Source organism: Ooceraea biroi, chromosome 9 (genome assembly GCF_003672135.1).
Source record: "Ooceraea biroi isolate clonal line C1 chromosome 9, Obir_v5.4, whole genome shotgun sequence".
Taxonomy (NCBI): domain Eukaryota; kingdom Metazoa; phylum Arthropoda; class Insecta; order Hymenoptera; family Formicidae; genus Ooceraea; species Ooceraea biroi.
Genome location: NC_039514.1, coordinates 14,173,797 through 14,192,619, shown reverse-complemented (window position 1 = coordinate 14,192,619; position 18,823 = coordinate 14,173,797). Strand labels below are relative to the sequence as shown.

Here is an 18,823-nt window from a genome sequence, read left to right as displayed (position 1 = left end):
TCCGCGTTTAAATGTGTTAAAACTTGTTCAAATTTATAAAAAACGGTTTGTTATCATGAAAAATTGTTACTCTTTTACCATTAAAAATTACCGCTAAAAACTGTTTAACTCATTTTTTAATTTATTTTTAACATAACATTTGTATTAGTTGTATTATAATTAAATTAAAATGTCTAAAAAATGAAATATTTATAGATCTTAAAAAACTAAAGAGGAGACAGTACCAGCAGAAGCGAAAACAGAGTCAAGGAAAAGATGCTACAACTGCACCTCAGAAAAAACGTTCTCGCAAAGTGTCGCGTCTCGATGAGGATTACGATACATTCGTAGACAATTTGATGGCGCAGTTGCGGCAGTTACAACCGATGGCAGTATTAGAACCTTTTCTGGGACGTAACTACGGAGTATTCCCAATCTTTGGTTCCGGCGATCTTACTAAGATCGGAAATTTGAAAAATTACAATACCAGAACCGGCGATTTGATTGGAAGTTATGGTTCAAGCAGATTGCCTGGTGTTTCTGATCATTATAACACGCAACCTTTTGGCGAATTGGATCCTTTGCCACCTCAGCAGCCCCCGACTACGCAAAGAGGGTTTTACGATCAGGAATTTCCACCTTTGAAATTGGATGATTGTGAGCACTCTTTTATTTTATCCTATATCTTGCGTTATTATATAAACAAGTAAAAATTGAATTAAAAAAGTTTTAGAACCTGTATTTCTTCTTTAGAAATATAAATTTAAAAAATTTGTTATTTTTTAGCCGATGACAAGAAAGAGAATATGACGACGAATCGCGACGTGGACTCGCCTGATACCATCGTGAGTTCGTCCTCACCTGAGTGTGTTATACCGGAACTTATGCATCGTTTCCCCGGATTGCGATTGATAGAAGAAGATTCGGACGAGGAAGCGGATTGGCTGAAACGCGTGTCACCCGTCATACCTTTAATTTCACCGATTCCAATTAGATTAAAGCCTGCTTACTTGAAAGATGTGGCTAAACAGGATAAGGAAAATCTTGGAATACCTAAGTACGTATCTATTGTAGCATTTTATATTATCATTTATTATGAAGCATTATTATTTATGACAATATATTTTTACAGACTTGGCAAATCTCCAATTCCTTTACGAGAAAACGGGAACGTTACCGTGACTTTAACTCTAAATAGTCAGGCTGCAGATGATATAATGGGTGTACTTAAAGATCTTGCCAATATTCTGAATATAGCACCGCCTGCTGGTTATCAAATAGTCGAACGCACTACCACTCCTCCCAGCCAGAAATTAGGATTATATAGGACAAAAGGAAAAGACGGTAAAGAGGGTGGTACGTAGTTAAATTTATTATTTAAAAACCAAAATAAAATTTTAGAAACAAAAATAATAAAAATGGATAAAAGAAATATTCTTGGACATATAGTTGAAATATTATTTTGACTTCTATCAATATTAATTATCAATAATTTACTTTTCAGCTCCAATTGATATACAAAGTATTCTTAACGGTGCAGCGAAATTCTGTCGTCATTGCGATGTCGTAATTCTTAACAGTCTCATCCGAAAGAAAGTATCCGATCTGCCGTTTTTAAGCAAGGAAGAAGCTGAACCTGGTGATGAACTCTGCTTCTGTTCGGCAGCGTGTTATATGCAATTCGCTCTTATGCATCGAACACCTTCTAATACTCAAGACAAGGTCTATATAATAAATTTCTTCTTTCACATTTTAAAATAATCTGTAATATGTAATAAAATTACAATTTATGAATTATTATTCCCTTGAATGTTTGTGTATGCAGTAACATTATTAAAACTTTATATGTATACTCGTGTGATAAATTTAATATAAGTAAATAAGCTGAATTATATATTACGTAATTTTTTTATTTTATTTTATTTTATAGGCTGCTACAATAGTTGATCATTTATGCCATAAAACGGAAGCAAAGCCACTAGAAGATAATTTAAAAAGCCTGAAAAAGTTACCAGTTAAACAACAACAGCAGGTAGAAAAGGTTGAGAGTATGGAGATCGAGGAACCAACATCGGAGATTAAAGTAAAAACTGAAAAACTGGAAAATATAGAGAACGCGGAGAGTGAAGAGAAGCGTCCGAAGAAGCATCTAGCTGAGGAAATTGGAGACACTGAACCTCAACCACCTGCAAAAATGTCGAAAGATTCGAGATACAAACCATGGTCGATGGGAGTCATACAACCTACCACCAAATTTAAGAAACCTACTGATAGAGAGATTACCGAGGTAAACAGTTATTAATAATTAATTGAAAATTCATAGAAGTAAAATTATATATTAATTATATATTAAATACATCATATTAAGCAAGTTAATGCAGGGCTTTTTTTAAAGAAATTGTGCCTTTATTTATTTTCTTTTTTTCGAGAGGGAATTCAGAAGATTGAGATGTATTCCACATATATATATATTTTTTTTTTAATTTATTTACTTATTTATATGCGTGTGTGCGTAATTTAGAAACTGATATGAAAATTTATGTATAACACATATTAAATAATTTATTCTTTTGCCTATATTCTATGGATATAAGAATATGAAATTATACACAGAAAATATAAAAACAAATTTTCATTTTAGATGTTATTCCGAATGGGAGTCACGGTAGTGCCTGTAAAAACTGAGGACAGTCGTCGTTGCATGTTCTGCCAGAGTCAAGGTGATGGTACAGCTGATGGACCCGCTCGACTACTTAATTTCGATGTGGACAAATGGGTGCATCTCAATTGTGCATTGTGGTCTGAAGACGTGTATGAGACAGTGAACGGCGCGCTAATAAATCTGGATACCGCGCTACAACACAGTCTCGTATTAAATTGCATTGTTTGCGAAAAACCTGGCGCCACGGTCAAATGTTTCAAGATGAGATGCACCAACGTTTATCATCTGGGGTGTGCTGTCAAAGATGGCTGTGTATTTTACAAAAACAAGGTGCTTGAATTATATAGAATTAATATTTAATTATTTTTGTGTGAGGTCGTGTTTCTTCTTTTCATAATTTTTCTAAATTTTTACTTCTTACTGATCTTTTTCTATTAATTCTGATTAATTCTGCTTTTCTCATGCGATACGCTAGGTATAACTAACCGATGTTTATTTTTTTCCAGAGCACCTATTGTTCTCAACATATTCAAAAAAATGAGAAGGACAATGAACTGACCACGCTTTCTGTTTATCGTCGCGTCTACGTCAATCGCGATGAAAATCGACAAGTCGCTGCAGTAATGCATCATTCCGAGCACAATCATCTGCTTCGCGTGGGCTCTCTCATCTTTCTCAGCGTGGGTCAACTGCTTCCCCATCAACTGCAGAACTTTCATACGCCCAATTATATCTATCCAGTAGGCTACAAGATTGTACGGTTCTATTGGAGCATGCGGACACCCAACAAACGTTGTCGATACGTGTGCTCGATCCACGATGTTTCTGGCCGTCCAGAATTTCGTGTCCTAGTCCAAGAACCTCTTCAAGATGACGTTGAGTTGAGGGATGTTACTGCGCAAGCTGTTTGGAGTAGAATTTTAAAGCCGCTTGCCGAATTGAGGAAACGTACAAATTCTATCCAATTATTTTCGAGATATGTCTCGGGAGAGGATCTGTTTGGGTTGACAGAGCCGGCAGTAGTACGAGTGCTGGAAAGTTTGCCCGGTATCGAGACTCTTACTGACTACAGGTAAAGACTTCAGAGTTGCTTGTAAATTAATTGGATTACGTAGATTAGATTAGACTGGTCTGCTTTTTACGATAGCTAATTTTACCATTTATTTATAGAAATTGTTGCATATAGTTTGCACGAATTCTTGTGACACTAATAATTATTTTGTGACTTTTTTCTACGCCTATTTTTCTTTAATTTTATAGGTCTCTCTCTTCCTTTATTTCTCTCAGTAATAATAGATATTTATTTTGTTTCAGATTCAAATACGGCCGTAATCCATTGTTGGAATTACCGTTAGCTATCAATCCAACTGGAAGCGCGCGAACGGAAGCGCGTCTACGCAATCAGCTGCCGTGGAAACGTCCGCACACGCAACGCACAGGAACATCGCGAGGAAGCACGGCTGTACCATTCGCTTTATCATCGTGTACCGCTACTGCGTTGGGCACAAGTATTTCCTCGACATTGGCAGCCGCTGCAGCTGCTGCTGGTGAAGCTGCCTCTTGCCCATATTCTAAACAATTTGTACACTCTAAGAGTTCGCAGTACAAGAAGATGAAACAAGAGTGGCGTAATAATGTTTATCTGGCAAGATCAAAAATTCAAGGTTTAGGATTGTATGCAGCAAGAGATCTTGAAAAACACACGATGGTGATTGAATATATAGGGGAAATTATCAGAACAGAGCTAGCGGAAACCAGGGAGAAGCAATATGAGGCTAGGGTAAGCATTAAGATCTTTTTGACTAGATTTTATTAATAAATTTATTAATTCTAATTTATTTTATTGGGTAAAATCATGAAAACTTTATTGTTCATTCAATTTTCCTGTTTATATTCGTTATGTATGTTTCGTATTGTTTAATATTATTTGTTTGCAGAATCGAGGTATATACATGTTTCGTTTGGACGAAGAACGAGTAGTGGATGCAACATTGTGCGGCGGCCTTGCCCGCTATATCAACCATTCGTGCAATCCAAACTGTGTTGCCGAGATCGTCGAGGTCGAGCGTGATCTTAGAATTATTATATTTGCCAAGCGCAGGATTTCACGTGGTGAAGAGGTAATTACAAGTCCTTCAAAACTGATTTAAAAAATCTTTTTATTGCAATTTTATCGCAAGATTTTGCTTATCTCAGGAGAGATTATATACATAAAAATTTTTATTCTCTTATAAGCCTTCATCGTAAATATAATTTGTTACTCTTCTCTTCCAGTTGGCATATGACTACAAATTTGATATCGAGGATGATCAACACAAAATTGCATGCGCGTGTGGCGCTCCTAATTGTCGTAAGTGGATGAATTAAAACCAACGACGAAAAAAAAGGAGATGTAAAGAAACAAGAAAGACTCATTGCCAGTCTCTCCATTCTGCCGTTGTTATTATTGTTGCTACGTTTTATGGGATAAGATACGTTTTCCACATAGAAGAAACGAAGAAGTAACGAAACAAATTTCATATAAATATATAAATACAAGATGCATATACAATGTATACATATATAATGTATGTATACATATATACGCATGTATGTGTATATGTACATACGTATGTATACTTAGTCACAAAAAAAAACATCAACCATAATTTAATTTGTAAAGTGCCATTGCGCGATAATTCTAAACGATTCTAATTAGATAATTAACCTTGGATTTATTCCTACAATTATTTATTAGAAATTTATTTCAAAATGTATAATTTTGATATTATGCTAGACTCTATACAATACAAATTTAGGCAACTTCCTAACTAGAAAACTTTACCTTCTACAGTGAGACGTAACAAACAAAACAAAAGAATGAGATTATAATCATTTATAATCACTTTACAAGCATTTGCAAAAAAGAAATAAAAAAAGGAAGACGTTAAACATACATTAAACTTTGTGTTTATTAAATTGTTAAATAGAAAGTTTTTATTTCTAAATTGTAAATTAAAAAGTAACGTTCTTTTAAATAATAGACGTTAACCAAATTTAGATGATCGTATTCTTGGTTGCTTTACATCCAAGATTAATTAAGAATTGAGAATCGATAGATCCAAGAAGTTGTGGTGCTAATTAGAGACGCCATCACATTCCTCCAAAGTGTTGTACAATGTATATTATAATTACCGTTATATTAAAAAATATTGATCGCTTGTATATTATTAAGCATAGATGAGAATGAAAGAGAGAAAACGTGTATGGTATGTGTATGTATATGAGAGAGAGAGAGTTTCTATCTTTGCTTTTTGACGAACAATAATTTGTTGTAACATAGATTGTTTATTATATAATTATTATTGTCATGTGTAATTATAATATAGATACACAGCGCGCACGGCACTGTCTCTGTACATGTATATACGAAGTAGTTATTTTCGAACCACACGATATATGTATGTAAAATGAAAAACAAATCTAAGAAGATTTGAAAAAATTATATACGATTATTATACCGATTTTATTAGGCATGTGATTTTTAATTATAGACCTCTTTCTTTCCTTTTCCCAATTCTTAATTCATTTATTCATTTTATTTAATCTAAACAAGCACTTGACATAAAAAGATATTTATTACATAAATATTATATATACAGGGTGAGTCACCTAACTTGACGACCTTAAATAAATCGTAACATATGTGCTATATGAAAAAATTGTTCTGACAAAAGTTGCATAGTACGAAGGGGGACACATAATGCAATGATCATTTGTTTGCTATCTTTCTTTTTTATCGAAATATGAAGGTCACCTTCAGTTTTTTAAATGGGATGTTCAACATTTTTTCTCGGATTCCGATAGAATGTCCAACGCTGAGTAAAAAAGTATTATACTGGTTAGGGTGTAAAGTTAATAGTTACTGAGATAATTGTAAAATACCTTTTATTATTTCAAATATTGCTCGAACTAACGTCCGTCATTCTCAATACAACTGCGTAACCTCTTAATGAACGAACGATTAGCATTCTGAAGCATGTCCGGAGTTATAGCAGCACATGTATTAATAATGCGTTCTCGCATATCCTCTACTGTTGTTGGTGGTTCGCGATATACGTCGTTTTTTACTGCCCCCCATAGAAAGTAATCAAGCGGTGTTAAGTCCGGTGAACGAGCTGGCCATACAACATCACCGCCCCGTCCAATCCACCGGTTAGGAAACTGTCTTTGTAATACTCGCCGTGCTTGCTGCGCGTAATGTGCGGGACAACCATCATGTTGGTACCACATTGTTAAACGAATTTGATACGGTACATTTTGTAATAAATTTGACAGTATTTCAGACAAAAATATCGAATACTTCTGACCTGTTAATGATCCATCAATAAAATACGGTCCAATAATATGATTGCCAATAATATGATGATATGATAATATTATATATATTATCTTATAGATCTTTAGTTTTTAAAGGATTAGAAAACAAAAAGTTAAAAAAAGGAATTTAATATAAGAAAAATAAATAGTATCGTTTATTCTTAAGGTTTCTCATATAAATATTAATAAGTATTATTTCGTGTACATTTTCCTGACAAAATGATCGAATTTTTAATTTAATTTAAAAAGATCATGTAATTAATTTTATTTAGATAATCATAAAACATGAGAAATTTACACATCCTATTTATATCATATAATATATTTATACATTATATTTCGTCTTTAGCGAAATAAAAAAAAGTAACATTTTTGAATTGCTCGATTGAACCGTCGAGAATTTCTAATGTATACATATGTATATAGATAGACTGTTATTGGGACACATGTAAACGATTATATAGCTATTTATTCGGTTCATTAACTTGATGGCTATCGGTACAGTTGTACGCTTTAAAGGAAAACAATTGACGGCCAATCAAAAAGAATAAAAGTATTAATCCTTTCCTACATGTATTTCTAATCTGATGCATAAATTCTTCGATATTTTCAACAGTTTAATCGTGTTGCTCGAACTGTATGGATGTTATGATACATTCTAGTGAAGGAAACCTAACCTAACAGAGTAAGACTTGAAATTTGTCAAGATCGGTGAAACTTTGGAGGTGATAAGTGGGGTTTCAGGATAACATGTTAACTTTTGCGTTTCGTTCTAATCAAAAATCGAAATGGTGTCTTGAAGGACATTTTTAAATGTTGAAACGCTGAAGCAACTAAATCGTATATGAATGCTTATTCATAGTTAGAGATATAGTTAACCTAAACAAGATGGACAAGATCAAGCAGTCTTGGAAGGAAATGGGTATCATAGATCCTAAAGAACGATTGAGATCTCTTGGAGAGCATGCCTCGAAGGTGGAAATCGATCCAAATATTCCAGCCAGAAGGTAAACTATTGTTTGCATATAATTTATTATATTAAATTATATAATTTGTATTTCCCGATATTTTTTCTGATTTTAGATATTATCGCTCTGGAGTAGAAATGGTCAGGCTAGCAGATATGAATATGAAGGATGGGAGTTATGAGAATGCTTACGTACTGTACATAAAGTTTACAACGTAGGTAATAATTAATAAAAAACAATCATTCTTTTGCATGTGTCAAATTACATATTTCAATGTCAAGTACCTCGATTAAATATTTAGATGAAATATATAAAGGTCAATATATTATATTAAATATTTTTTGTTGTAATAGACTTTTTTTGGATAAAATGAAGGCTCATCCACAATTTAATAGTATACCTGCCAAGGATAAGGCAATGAACATGCATGATCTACGAACTGCTCTTTCCAAAGCTGAAAAACTAAAGAAACAATTGCTGGAACAATATCAGGCTGAATTAGATAAGTATTTGGAAGATTTAAAGGAAAGAGAGAGGATTGAAAAGGAGCGTTTAAGACAAGAGGAGCTTCAAAGGTATCAAATTAATTTAGACATCAATCAATTGTGCAAATGTGCATAAATTCACTTTTTACCAGTACCTTTGATATGTGGCTGAGATATAAAAAAAACTTTTTCGCAAAGGAATTCAAACTTTCTCTGAGAAAATCGTAAAAATCGAGGGCAAATGTTTGATAACTAAATTGTATTGCATGTATTATGCACCTAAAGCGAAAACGTAAAAAAATGATTAAACCTTTTGCATACACTTAATACTATTAAATTTAGTTCTAACATTAGAGTTATCATGTTTATTTCATTTCTGAATTTTATTAAAGATTCAAATATATTTATATTTCTATTTAGGCAAAAAGAAGACGAAGATAGAAGGAATAAAATGGCTGCTTTAGCAGCTGTTAGAGCAGCGAAGGCTGCTCAAATCAGTACAAGTGTTGTAATACCAGAAGAAGTAAAGAGTGAGCAATTACCTTCTGTTACCTCCAAGACTGTGATAAGTCCTTCAAATGATAATAAGATATCTAAACCATCCGGGAACATGTAAGTGTACAGTGTTTTACAGTTTAAAACTACTCATTAGATTATATCACGTTCCATATACATTAGATATGCCAAAAAGTTCTGTCCATTTAGCACACATTCATTTTAAGCAAGTGGAAAATTTTTGTAATGTAAGTTATAACTCAGTCGTTTTACCTGTAGCTCTTACCCTTAATATCATTATTATCTTGTAAATTAAATATTAATAAGCATTATAAAAAATTATTTTCTTTTACTTAAAAAACGGACAGAACTTTTCGGCATGCCTAGTATATATAATTATTTCCATATAAATCATTAATATTAATATATTTGTACGATTAATTAAGAAGTATTTTGATTACAGAATAACACCAAAAGTAGATCGTTCTACGAAACCTTCCTTATTAACAAGTGATGCATTATCTTTGCGCGACATTATTCTGCCGACTAAACTGATGAACAACTTTCTCATGCTTTCTTACGACAACACAATAAACAATAAAGAAACCTGTGGTATTTTGGCTGGCAGATTGGAGCGAAACAAATTGCTAGTAACGCATCTGCTGATTCCAGAACAAACTGGTACTCCAGACTCCTGTACCACGCACAATGAAGAAAATATCTTTGATTATCAGGACCAGCACAACCTTATTACGCTCGGATGGATTCATGTACGTAAAACTTATTTACGCGTTTTGAAAATAAATTTAGTAGCCAGAGAATTTAGTTATAATTTTCGTAAACTAAAAATTTTATTTATTTATACATATTCAATGTATACATATAATTTTGATTGTATATTATACGTTGTACATTACAGACTCATCCTACGCAGACTGCATTCTTATCGAGCGTGGATCTGCACACGCATTGTGCCTATCAGCTTATGATGGCCGAAGCGATAGCGATAGTTTGTGCACCTAAATATGACGAGTACGTATATTAACGAAAAGTATATAATAATAATTAAAATACAACTATATGTATGTATGTAAGAGAGAAGTAATTAATTTTGAACTTAAAATTAAAATAGCAGCTTATCTGGATTTATCAGTTTTTTTTTTATTATGATTCCTTACAAATTGAATTTTTTGCAGAACGGGATTCTTTGTTCTGACATCAGATTACGGTTTGGATTTCATTGCAGACTGTAGAGAAACAGGATTTCACCCTCATCCTACTGAACCACCGTTATACACGGTAAATACTATAATTAATAATAAAATATAATTATACTAAAATTTAAAGATAAAATTTTTAATTAAGAATAATTATATACTTTACACATTTTATACTAATATACTTTTCGATAATAATATACTATTACATAATGATGGTAATAATAATGATAATAATTATTCTCATTTGCATTGCCATTTATTTCAATCATCTTTCTATTTTCAGAGTGCGAAACATTGCAAATTAGATGCAACTGCATTCATCGAAATCGTGGATTTGCGAAAAAAATGATACATTTCGGACGCGGGATAATTATTTTACGGAAAAAGTTTGATACGACATTATTTATAATAACGTTATAATATATTTTTTATTTGTGTTATATTTTTATAACGATTTAATTCTGAGATTACAAAACTTAGAATAAAACGGTGAGTCGTATATTGTGCAAGTAATGCATAATTGTAACAGCAAAAATTTACAAATCAACAATCACGCTGAAAATATTACAAATTAGATTAATAGCATTTAAAAACCATACACACATATGTGTTGTTACATTTAAAAAATTTGCAACTAAAGATTTATACTACATTTAAGTACTTCTCTAGATAAGGCAAATGTTTTCATTAAAAGAGCAGTTGTGAATTATTATCCTAGAAATTTATAGTATTATAGTTTTCTGCATAAAAATTGCTTGTATAAAGTTTACCGTGCCTTTAAAAGGAAAATAATGGTGTTCATAGTGTTACACGCTAATTACATAGTCGTAACATGGAATTATAATTAATTATTTAATATATAAAGATAGAGTTATCAAATGCATCAAGCTTAATATTAAAATAAAAACTGTACTACATGTAAAACTATATGTACTATATAAAAGTTGATTCTTATTGCGTTAATTTATCAAATTCCAATTACATTATTATTAACAATTAATATTGTTAAATAAGTTATATTAAGTTGTACTATGTTGCATTATGTTTTATTAAGTATGCACAAATGTACATTATGTTACATGTAATATGTTGTACATTTATATGCCTAATTTATATGTATATATTTGAAACAAACTTACTATATACAGTACATATACACATATTTTACAGTAAAAACTATATAAGATGTCTATGACGAAATATAGGGATCAATGATAAAGATTATATTGATTGAATCAGCATAAAATTGTCAAAATATTATGTATTTACGCTCTAGTCATAACATAGCTAGCTTGCTAGTCAAAGAATAATAATAAGATAATAAAAAAATTTTCTTCTACTTGTGATGACTCACCCGATATAATAGAGCTAGAATAAAACAGTAACGCCCCGAGAGATAATTGGCTTGAATAATCGAATTATCGTAGCGGGGCTTCAAGCTTAAAAGGTTCCTCCATAATTGATCAATTTTATGTAAGGTACATTATCTTAAATCTCAATTGAATTAATGTGAATTAAAAATGATAAAATAAAGATAATTTTATCATTATGATTAATTAACTATTACACTTAAGTAAGTTAAATTCGAGGATATTTCATATCAATTTGTACATTTTATTTATACATTTCTTAATTGTATGTTATAAAAATTTTCGTATTGCGCTTTTACAGTGCGCGATTTGCGGGAATACAAGAATGATTTAGTCATTAGTTGCGTCCACTTTCTGCAAATTTTGTGACACCCGGTATATTGGTAAGATAGGAGTACGCACCGCTGGTTCGCGAACCTGCAGATACTACAGTTTGCAATCGTCTCCGCTCAAAGGTGGAAGCGGAATCCAAGTGTGCATTGTCGTAAGAATTCGTAAGAAGCGCTTCTTACGTTTTAAGCAATTAAATTAATACATTCGATATATTATAAAATATATAAATTATTCAGTTAATGTCTCTCACGCGCAAGTTTCAGTAAATAAAATTTAATTACATACAAACGCATGTGCATGTACAGTGGTGCTTTTATTTTTTAAAGTGAAATGTGAAATCAAATAATGAAAATATAAATACTAACACAGAAATAATATGAAGATTTCATTGTTCTCATCAATGAGATTTCAAGATTATCAAAATTTTATGAAGTACTGAAAGTTTAAAGAACAGTTCTTCGCAATTGACGAAGGTATATCTTCAAAGGTATATCAATTAGTTAATAACATATAATTTAAACGTAAATTCCAGAAATCAAAATGTAAATGTAAAACATGTGATGAGCATCGATTACACTTCATTTCCTAAATTTAGAATTAATTTGCCCTATAATTATTCGATTAATCGAGTAAATAATTGTATTCCAGTTTGCTCGAGAATTTACAACGTGTAATTTGCATCATATTTTACTTTATACATACAAAATCAAGTTTTATTTTGTTACGCCAACTATAGATAGTATGACTGGTTTCTGCGTAATTTCTGACACTTTTTACTCGACTTAATTTGCTTCTTGTAATATAAAAAAATCGTTGTTAACACAATTCCTGTTCACGTTGCTTGTGCCTTCGACATTAAATGCGAGACTCGTCAGATCATGATACTGTAATCGTGCTAATAACACGTAACGTGACGTTACATTATGAGTTACATTCTACATTCTTCGCATACTTCCGCGTGACTCTCTTGATGAAACGCGCGAATTTGCGATGCGGAGAAACAAAATAACGGGCCACAGCAGAACTGGCTCGCCCGGCTATCTTGTCACGGTGAACCTCAAGCACGTGTTCCGTATTGATTTCGGATTTTTTGTAATTCCATCCGAGTCGAGCGTTGGAAACAAAGCGTTGAAGCGCTGTTCAGCGATTTTCACAAAAATGTTGATTTCAACAATTCAAGTGGTTTGTGTCCTGAATAAAATAAATATCACTTTCATCTATTTCAGCCAATCGATCGCGAGACGACGCGAGTGAATACGATAAAGTGCGATTTTATTTAATTTCTGACAAAAAGAAACGTAACAAGAAATTTTCATATGCGTAATATGCTGCGAACACCAAGGACCATCATTTTTATGATTTTGATCTTCGGTAAGATCGATGATGAATAATCTACATTTTTTAATCCTTTTATTGAAATCAAAGTAACATTCACTCTATTATTTTGTTTTGTATAATTATTGAAATATTTTAATATAATTTGCGATTTACGGTACCAGTGAGTGCATGTTCCTTCACGATATTGGAAGAAACAAGTAATTCGACCGTAATATTAACACATACGAAAAATACATCGGATGATGTAACGAGTACAGAATCTGTTGTGACATCCGTACCCTACGAGGGGGGTAAGTGCAATGAACTCTCAATACATATACATATACGATACTTCATTTGATCGATGTTCAATATTCACTTCATACGCCTAACTGGATAACTGCATTATTATGATGCAACAGGGCCTTGCTCCTACAGTGAGCTAGTGCACTTGTTGATTAGTTCTCCTTTCATACAAAAATAAAACTTAACTTGTATATATTGTAACAATTAAAAAAATTGTGAATAATTTATAAGCGTATAAAAAATGATATGGCAAATCGTTGACGTGCCAGCAAAATTTTCGCACCACCTCTGGCACGCGTGCCATCGGTTCGCCACCACTGACCTAGTAAAATTAAATTTCTATCGCACTCTCCGCGGAATGCTTATGGATAAAAAAGAACACGAAGAAACGGAGAGTTTTATAACCGACTGTTATAATCTCTGATTATCATTAAACTGTTAATTATGCGCATACGCAGAAAAGCCGGAAAATTCTTCCGAAACGATTATCGAACGTTTATCGAACGAGACGTCTTCAAAGGATAAAAAGAAAAAGGAGGAAAGTATGGACTGTCACTTGGCGGAGGAAACGAAGGACATGCTCAACTGTTTCTTCGTGACGGATGATGTCGCAGCAACTCAAGCAACAGAGAACGGTATGTTACATCATTGTTGTTAAAAAGTAAATCTATTGCATTTTAATTACATCTATTGCGTTTTGTTTGTTCCGGTTAGCGTCGCAGAAAATGACCGACGAGATGGAGCAGAAAGTGCCTACTAAGTTCAACGACACGTATCCGCCAAAAATTTTTCCCGAAGATAAGGATGTAAAGAGCATCGACAATGCGGATGAAGCCACTCGAAGACGTCTGAATCATACGTTTTATATGATTATTACGCCGAAAAAGGTCACAGATGCGTTTTCCATGGGTAAACTATTCCTTAAGCTCGTAGAAGCTCATAATTTGATTCTGATAAATTGTATCAATTTCTATTTTCAATTTTTTTTTAATTACAGGAGTAGAAAACAAGGACAATGGAAAAAATCCCGCTGCACTATTGCCAGTGAGTAAGACAAGTAACGTTCAAGATACGAGTCCTGGGAACAATTCTGAAATTGCATCACAGAAATCTGCAGACAATGAAGGAATGTCAGGTGGAATGATTGTGCTAACTGCGATGCTCACATTCTCAATAGCGACAGCGATAGTCTACGCCGGTGTGATAGCGTATAAGCGTTATCTCGAGTAAGTACAAATTTCTCAATAATATTGGCTTCATCGCGCGGATTTTTTTAGTAAAATCAAATTTAAGGACAAATCTTTGTATTAAAATTTATTACAAAGTTTCGCATTTTTAATTTTGTTAAATCCGTATATGGACTCTCCGATCAATCCAATATATCATATGAATAATAATCATATAAATTATAATTATCATTATATCTAATTAGAGCTACTAAAAAAGACAGTAAATCAACAAATTATCGTACTAACTCATTCACGAAACAACGCATCAATGTACGCTCTGTACAACCGGATGGTAATAATAAATCCTGTGTTCGGATCTTTTTTCCCATCAAATTTAGTACCGATTTAAATCTTTCAATTTCGCCAAATTAAAACAAATATTAAATAGATATTGTCACAATAACAGTTGCTAAGCAAAGAGAAAAGACTAAATAAACGAATTTTTAAAGACATCGACAGGCTATCGATATTTCAAATCGATATTTTCGACTGGCCGTATGTGCCACACATTCTTTTTACCAAAGCGTATATATGCACTAGCCGTACTCAAAGGAATAATTTATTAACTCATACTTATCGTTATCTAGCTATAGATGCAATCGACGACTGTTGCTTGATAATGATTCAGAGTTTGATGCGAATGACTTGCATCACTTTGAAGTAAGTAAAAACACATATCGATAGATCCTCACTAACAATAACTAGAATAGCAGGTGCTTGTAAAAGTTTGTGAGGTCACAAATAGAACAACGAATTGAAAACATTGCACAATGAAAACTCGTTCCAAATATTAAAAAAGCTTACAGGGCAGTTTGAAGTTAGTGTATGAACACTATTTAAAAGCAATGGGAAAAATTCAGAAGGAAGGAAGGTGGCTTTAATAGTATAGGAACCTTTGCAAGTACCTGCAAGTATGTAAAAGTAAAAATTGGAGAGATAATTATATTTAATTAAATAATTTATTTATTAGTAATTAATTCTAATTTATAGTAGTTTTTACTATATACTATTATTATTGTTTATTTATTTTATACAGCTCTGATGTACTCGATGAAGAAGAAAATTTAAACAAAGCATCTAAATAGTTCATGAGCATAATTATTTAAGTTATTACAAAACAATGTAAAGTTCCATTGATCTGTGATATATTGCAGAAGTGCATTAAATGCTTTATAGAGAAAAACTTGAAGCCAAATATACTTTTGGATAGTATATTTTTAGTTAATGCAAAATAAGGTACATACTTTTAACAAATTAATTTTATTACTACAAATGAGCTTATTAAATCAAAATTTATGATTCTATATATATGTATATATATATATGTATATATATATAGATACATAGATATAATAAATATATCTACTTTAAATGTATCAAAAATCGTTGATGTTATCTAAATGTTAGATTCTTATCACTTTCTATAAGAAATTATAAGTAAAATGTAAATAATATAGATTTAATAAATCATTAATATATTTTTATACTCAAAATGTTTTTTTATTCAAAATCAATAAATTTACAGTTGAGAACATGTAATTAGATTAATAGAAATACTATAATAATATACAGGATATACTGCACATATTATTCTTACATAAAAAGTAACAATAAAACCACAGAATTCATGTATATCTGAAGTAAATTTATTTGTAAACCTTCCCTTAGAGGCCAGCCGTTTCAAAAAATAGATTGGCAGACAATGTAAATTTATCTACAAAGAGGAGATAGATTTCCACCTATCTTTGACCTTTTTTTATATATATATCTATATCGTGACGCGTCAATAGCTATCTTACAATAACAAGCGGTTGTCATGATAATTAATCTTTTTTCTTCGTGACAACCAGTGGGCCGACATTGTCACCCAGTTCGTTGTTGTGACGGCCGTGGCTACCGTCACAGTACGGCCACTGTGCATGCAAAATATCAAAGTGTGATATATTTGTGTGAGATATTTTTTTTTTTAATAAAATACATATTATGAAATAAATTATATTTCTTATATTGAAAGTGTTTCATAACTTGGAATTGTAAATTTTAACTATGTCTAACTTGCACTTTAAAGTACAAATATATAATTATGTAAATAAATAAAACTTTTGTAACAATTTTATATTGTAAATATCAAGAAAAGTTTTCAAGTAAATTATATCTTGTTGGATCTTGAAAGATTTTGAAAACGTGCACCGACATGAATTAGAGCACTCGACTGTTATTACACAATGTACATTTTGCAACCACATTCTTGGAATCTGTTTAAGTAGGTTACACATTAAGAGATTAGGTAAAGTTCCAAGTCGAATTCAAAGAGATATCGTTTGTTGCTATCGTGATCTAGTAGGAATACAGAAAAAGAACTTACGTTTTCGGATCTCCAACAGCGACAAAACACAGCCTTCTCAGAGATATCTTCGACATCAACTGTATCTACTACTTTAGGGATATCCTTCTTTACTTTGTGATTGACGCGACCGCACAGCTGTAAAGTAAAACAATTGCAAATCTGGCCTTGTGTGCACCAGCTATATTTATATCGTGCCCATATCCGTAACATTTGAAATAAAACATAGGGATAATTTATGCCTTCAATCGAAATGCAGTTGCTGCATGCAATCTGAAGTCAATTTTCCCCAAGAGAAATGGTAGAGGAAAGTCATCAGATTTTTTAAATTTAATTAAATCCTACATATTAAAATTCTATTAAAGTAATTATGTTTCAGCATAAATCTTATGCAAAGTGGATTGAATAACTTATAGCATAACTTATATATTCAGACAATAGTGACAGGTGCAGTTAAAACATCCAGATTTAAACTTATCAACTAATAGTACTTTGTGACAAATTTATGCGAAGTTTGCAGCAAATGACTTGGATAAATTATTCTCTGGAAGTTACATAACTCTTCTAATCATAGTAATGGAGTAAATAGAATGTTCTACTGTTTTTGATGCTTTTGACAATAACTAAGAGCAGGAGATACTCACCCCACGTCTGCCGTGGGGGCAAAATGCCCTGTATGACATGTACCCCAATCCCGCGAGTAGGGCGGTGGGTGGTAATAGAGCGAACCAGTCTCTGACTTAATATAAAAAGAAGAAAATTGAGAAACGACGAATTAACAGCAAGCATTGAATGACCCATTGAAATAAAGTATTACAATTGACATATGCGAAAAGTGTCACGAAACTGATCGTGAAGTGGGACGTAAAGGTTGAATTAAAAAATTACCTCCCAGTCGAAACCATCCCCCGATCGAGTCGGGAATCGGCAGACCAGCTAGATAATTCGGCACGGACACTTTAACAACGTGTGCAATCGGCTCCATGTTCGCTCGGCTGACTGGTGACGGCGCCAATCACAGGAATTCACCAGCAGTGCTGAATCAAGTACAAAGTAAACCCTTTACAAAACTTTATTATATTAATTATTAATTATTTTAAGACAGCTTCCGGTCCGTGAAATTATACGTCATACACCGACTATCTAGCATTAACATCCACGTGACTTATATTTAAGCTCAAAAATCACCAGCCACGAGAGAAATTGCTTTTTTTTATTAAAAGTATATTGAGCAAACCAGTAGGTAGGTTAAGCCTATTTGATTAAGTAGCTCGACTACGCACAGTAGAACCACTGACGAGATAATTCTTAAAGACCAGCAGCCCTAGGTAAAGTTTCGTGACCGTAAAAGGGGCCCCAAGGGTCCCGGAGGTAATTGAAGAGCGCTGATATTACCGACCATTTTGAATGTACCGAGGGTAATTTTATCTCTTTGAAAGTATCGTAAGTTATTATTTTATTTAATTATTATTTTATTTTTAAGCTACACAGATAAATTTCTGATGATAAACAGTGACCAGAAACACTATAATATATCGGTGAGCAAGCGTATTTGCCAAATACTTGCTTCTTTTAGTCAAAATATTGTCGCGCGACATCTAATGTGCACGCCAGGAAACTAAACGCTCCTCGTCATCGAGTACACTCTTCAGGGGCTGCGTTCCGCAACTCTACTCCGTCAACTCTAAGGAACCCTGCTGCGTTGGAGTGAGAAAGATAGAAGGGTGAGATTAAGAGAGAGGGAGAGCACCCTCTC

General features: G+C 32.5%; 4 protein-coding genes and 1 long non-coding RNA gene across 15 annotated transcripts in view; 3 read left to right on the top strand and 2 right to left on the bottom strand.

Annotated features, from left to right (window-relative positions):
- The window catches only part of LOC105275979 (histone-lysine N-methyltransferase 2C), a 33,883-nt gene extending 28,336 nt beyond the window's left edge, over positions 1 to 5,547 (top strand). For all 9 annotated transcript variants that reach the window (XM_026972474.1, XM_026972473.1, XM_026972472.1 and 6 more), the window contains 10 exons: positions 196 to 636; positions 766 to 1,036; positions 1,112 to 1,335; positions 1,484 to 1,701; positions 1,910 to 2,266; positions 2,621 to 2,971; positions 3,148 to 3,713; positions 3,956 to 4,421; positions 4,579 to 4,761; positions 4,916 to 5,547. In XM_026972474.1, coding sequence (XP_026828275.1) covers positions 196 to 636; positions 766 to 1,036; positions 1,112 to 1,335; positions 1,484 to 1,701; positions 1,910 to 2,266; positions 2,621 to 2,971; positions 3,148 to 3,713; positions 3,956 to 4,421; positions 4,579 to 4,761; positions 4,916 to 5,008 — 3,170 coding nt within the window. In that variant the 3' untranslated portion in view covers positions 5,009 to 5,547. The remainder of the gene's footprint in view (positions 1 to 195; positions 637 to 765; positions 1,037 to 1,111; positions 1,336 to 1,483; positions 1,702 to 1,909; positions 2,267 to 2,620; positions 2,972 to 3,147; positions 3,714 to 3,955; positions 4,422 to 4,578; positions 4,762 to 4,915) is intronic.
- Positions 5,548 to 5,632: 85 nt separating this feature from the next.
- Positions 5,633 to 7,331, bottom strand: LOC113562617. The gene is made up of 2 exons (XR_003407012.1): positions 6,566 to 7,331; positions 5,633 to 6,498 (listed from the first exon to the last, which is right to left on the bottom strand). It is a non-coding gene; the product is annotated as an uncharacterized LOC113562617 (long non-coding RNA).
- Positions 7,332 to 7,557: 226 nt separating this feature from the next.
- On the top strand, positions 7,558 to 11,489 carry LOC105275978 (STAM-binding protein-like). Of its 2 annotated transcripts, XM_026972475.1 has the most exons (8): positions 7,558 to 8,007; positions 8,084 to 8,182; positions 8,322 to 8,543; positions 8,874 to 9,065; positions 9,412 to 9,718; positions 9,868 to 9,980; positions 10,145 to 10,247; positions 10,452 to 11,489. In XM_026972475.1, exons 1-8 carry the CDS (start codon positions 7,889 to 7,891, stop codon positions 10,515 to 10,517), a joined length of 1,221 nt encoding a protein of 406 aa, XP_026828276.1. In that variant the 5' UTR covers positions 7,558 to 7,888; the 3' UTR covers positions 10,518 to 11,489. The 2 variants fall into 2 exon arrangements, with proteins under 2 accessions (XP_026828276.1, XP_026828277.1); XM_026972476.1 differs by lacking the exon at positions 7,558 to 8,007 and having other exon boundaries at positions 8,078 to 8,186.
- Positions 11,490 to 11,805: 316 nt separating this feature from the next.
- LOC105275977 lies at positions 11,806 to 16,209 on the top strand. Of its 2 annotated transcripts, XM_026972477.1 has the most exons (7): positions 11,806 to 13,242; positions 13,371 to 13,499; positions 13,953 to 14,129; positions 14,209 to 14,403; positions 14,492 to 14,720; positions 15,311 to 15,383; positions 15,760 to 16,209. In XM_026972477.1, the coding sequence occupies exons 1-7, from the start codon at positions 13,188 to 13,190 to the stop codon at positions 15,763 to 15,765; spliced, it is 864 nt and encodes a 287-aa protein (XP_026828278.1). In that variant the 5' UTR covers positions 11,806 to 13,187; the 3' UTR covers positions 15,766 to 16,209. The 2 variants fall into 2 exon arrangements, with proteins under 2 accessions (XP_026828278.1, XP_011331537.2); XM_011333235.2 differs by lacking the exon at positions 15,760 to 16,209 and having other exon boundaries at positions 15,311 to 15,719.
- On the bottom strand, positions 16,208 to 18,326 carry LOC105275975 (CDGSH iron-sulfur domain-containing protein 2 homolog). The gene is made up of 4 exons (XM_011333234.3): positions 17,956 to 18,326; positions 17,712 to 17,806; positions 17,089 to 17,205; positions 16,208 to 16,636 (listed from the first exon to the last, which is right to left on the bottom strand). The coding sequence occupies exons 1-4, from the start codon at positions 18,050 to 18,052 to the stop codon at positions 16,547 to 16,549; spliced, it is 399 nt and encodes a 132-aa protein (XP_011331536.1). The 5' UTR covers positions 18,053 to 18,326; the 3' UTR covers positions 16,208 to 16,546.
- Positions 18,327 to 18,823: the final 497 nt, after the last annotated feature.

Excerpts from the sequence above, each read along its gene's own strand:
- LOC105275978 (XM_026972475.1), top strand. The coding sequence starts at position 7,889 with ATGGACAAGATCAAGCAGTCTTGGAAGGAAATGGGTATCATAGATCCT. Across the intron at positions 8,544-8,873 it reads AGACAAGAGGAGCTTCAAAG|GCAAAAAGAAGACGAAGATA; the intron begins GTATCAAATTAA and ends ATTTCTATTTAG. Across the intron at positions 10,248-10,451 it reads CTGAACCACCGTTATACACG|AGTGCGAAACATTGCAAATT; the intron begins GTAAATACTATA and ends TTCTATTTTCAG.
- LOC105275977 (XM_011333235.2), top strand. The coding sequence starts at position 13,188 with ATGCGTAATATGCTGCGAACACCAAGGACCATCATTTTTATGATTTTG. Across the intron at positions 13,243-13,370 it reads TTTTATGATTTTGATCTTCG|TGAGTGCATGTTCCTTCACG; the intron begins GTAAGATCGATG and ends TTACGGTACCAG. Across the intron at positions 14,404-14,491 it reads CACAGATGCGTTTTCCATGG|GAGTAGAAAACAAGGACAAT; the intron begins GTAAACTATTCC and ends TTTTAATTACAG.
- LOC105275975 (XM_011333234.3), bottom strand. The coding sequence starts at position 18,052 with ATGGAGCCGATTGCACACGTTGTTAAAGTGTCCGTGCCGAATTATCTA. Across the intron at positions 17,807-17,955 it reads GGGATGGTTTCGACTGGGAG|TCAGAGACTGGTTCGCTCTA; the intron begins GTAATTTTTTAA and ends TTTTATATTAAG. Across the intron at positions 17,206-17,711 it reads GCCCCCACGGCAGACGTGGG|CTGTGCGGTCGCGTCAATCA; the intron begins GTGAGTATCTCC and ends TTTACTTTACAG.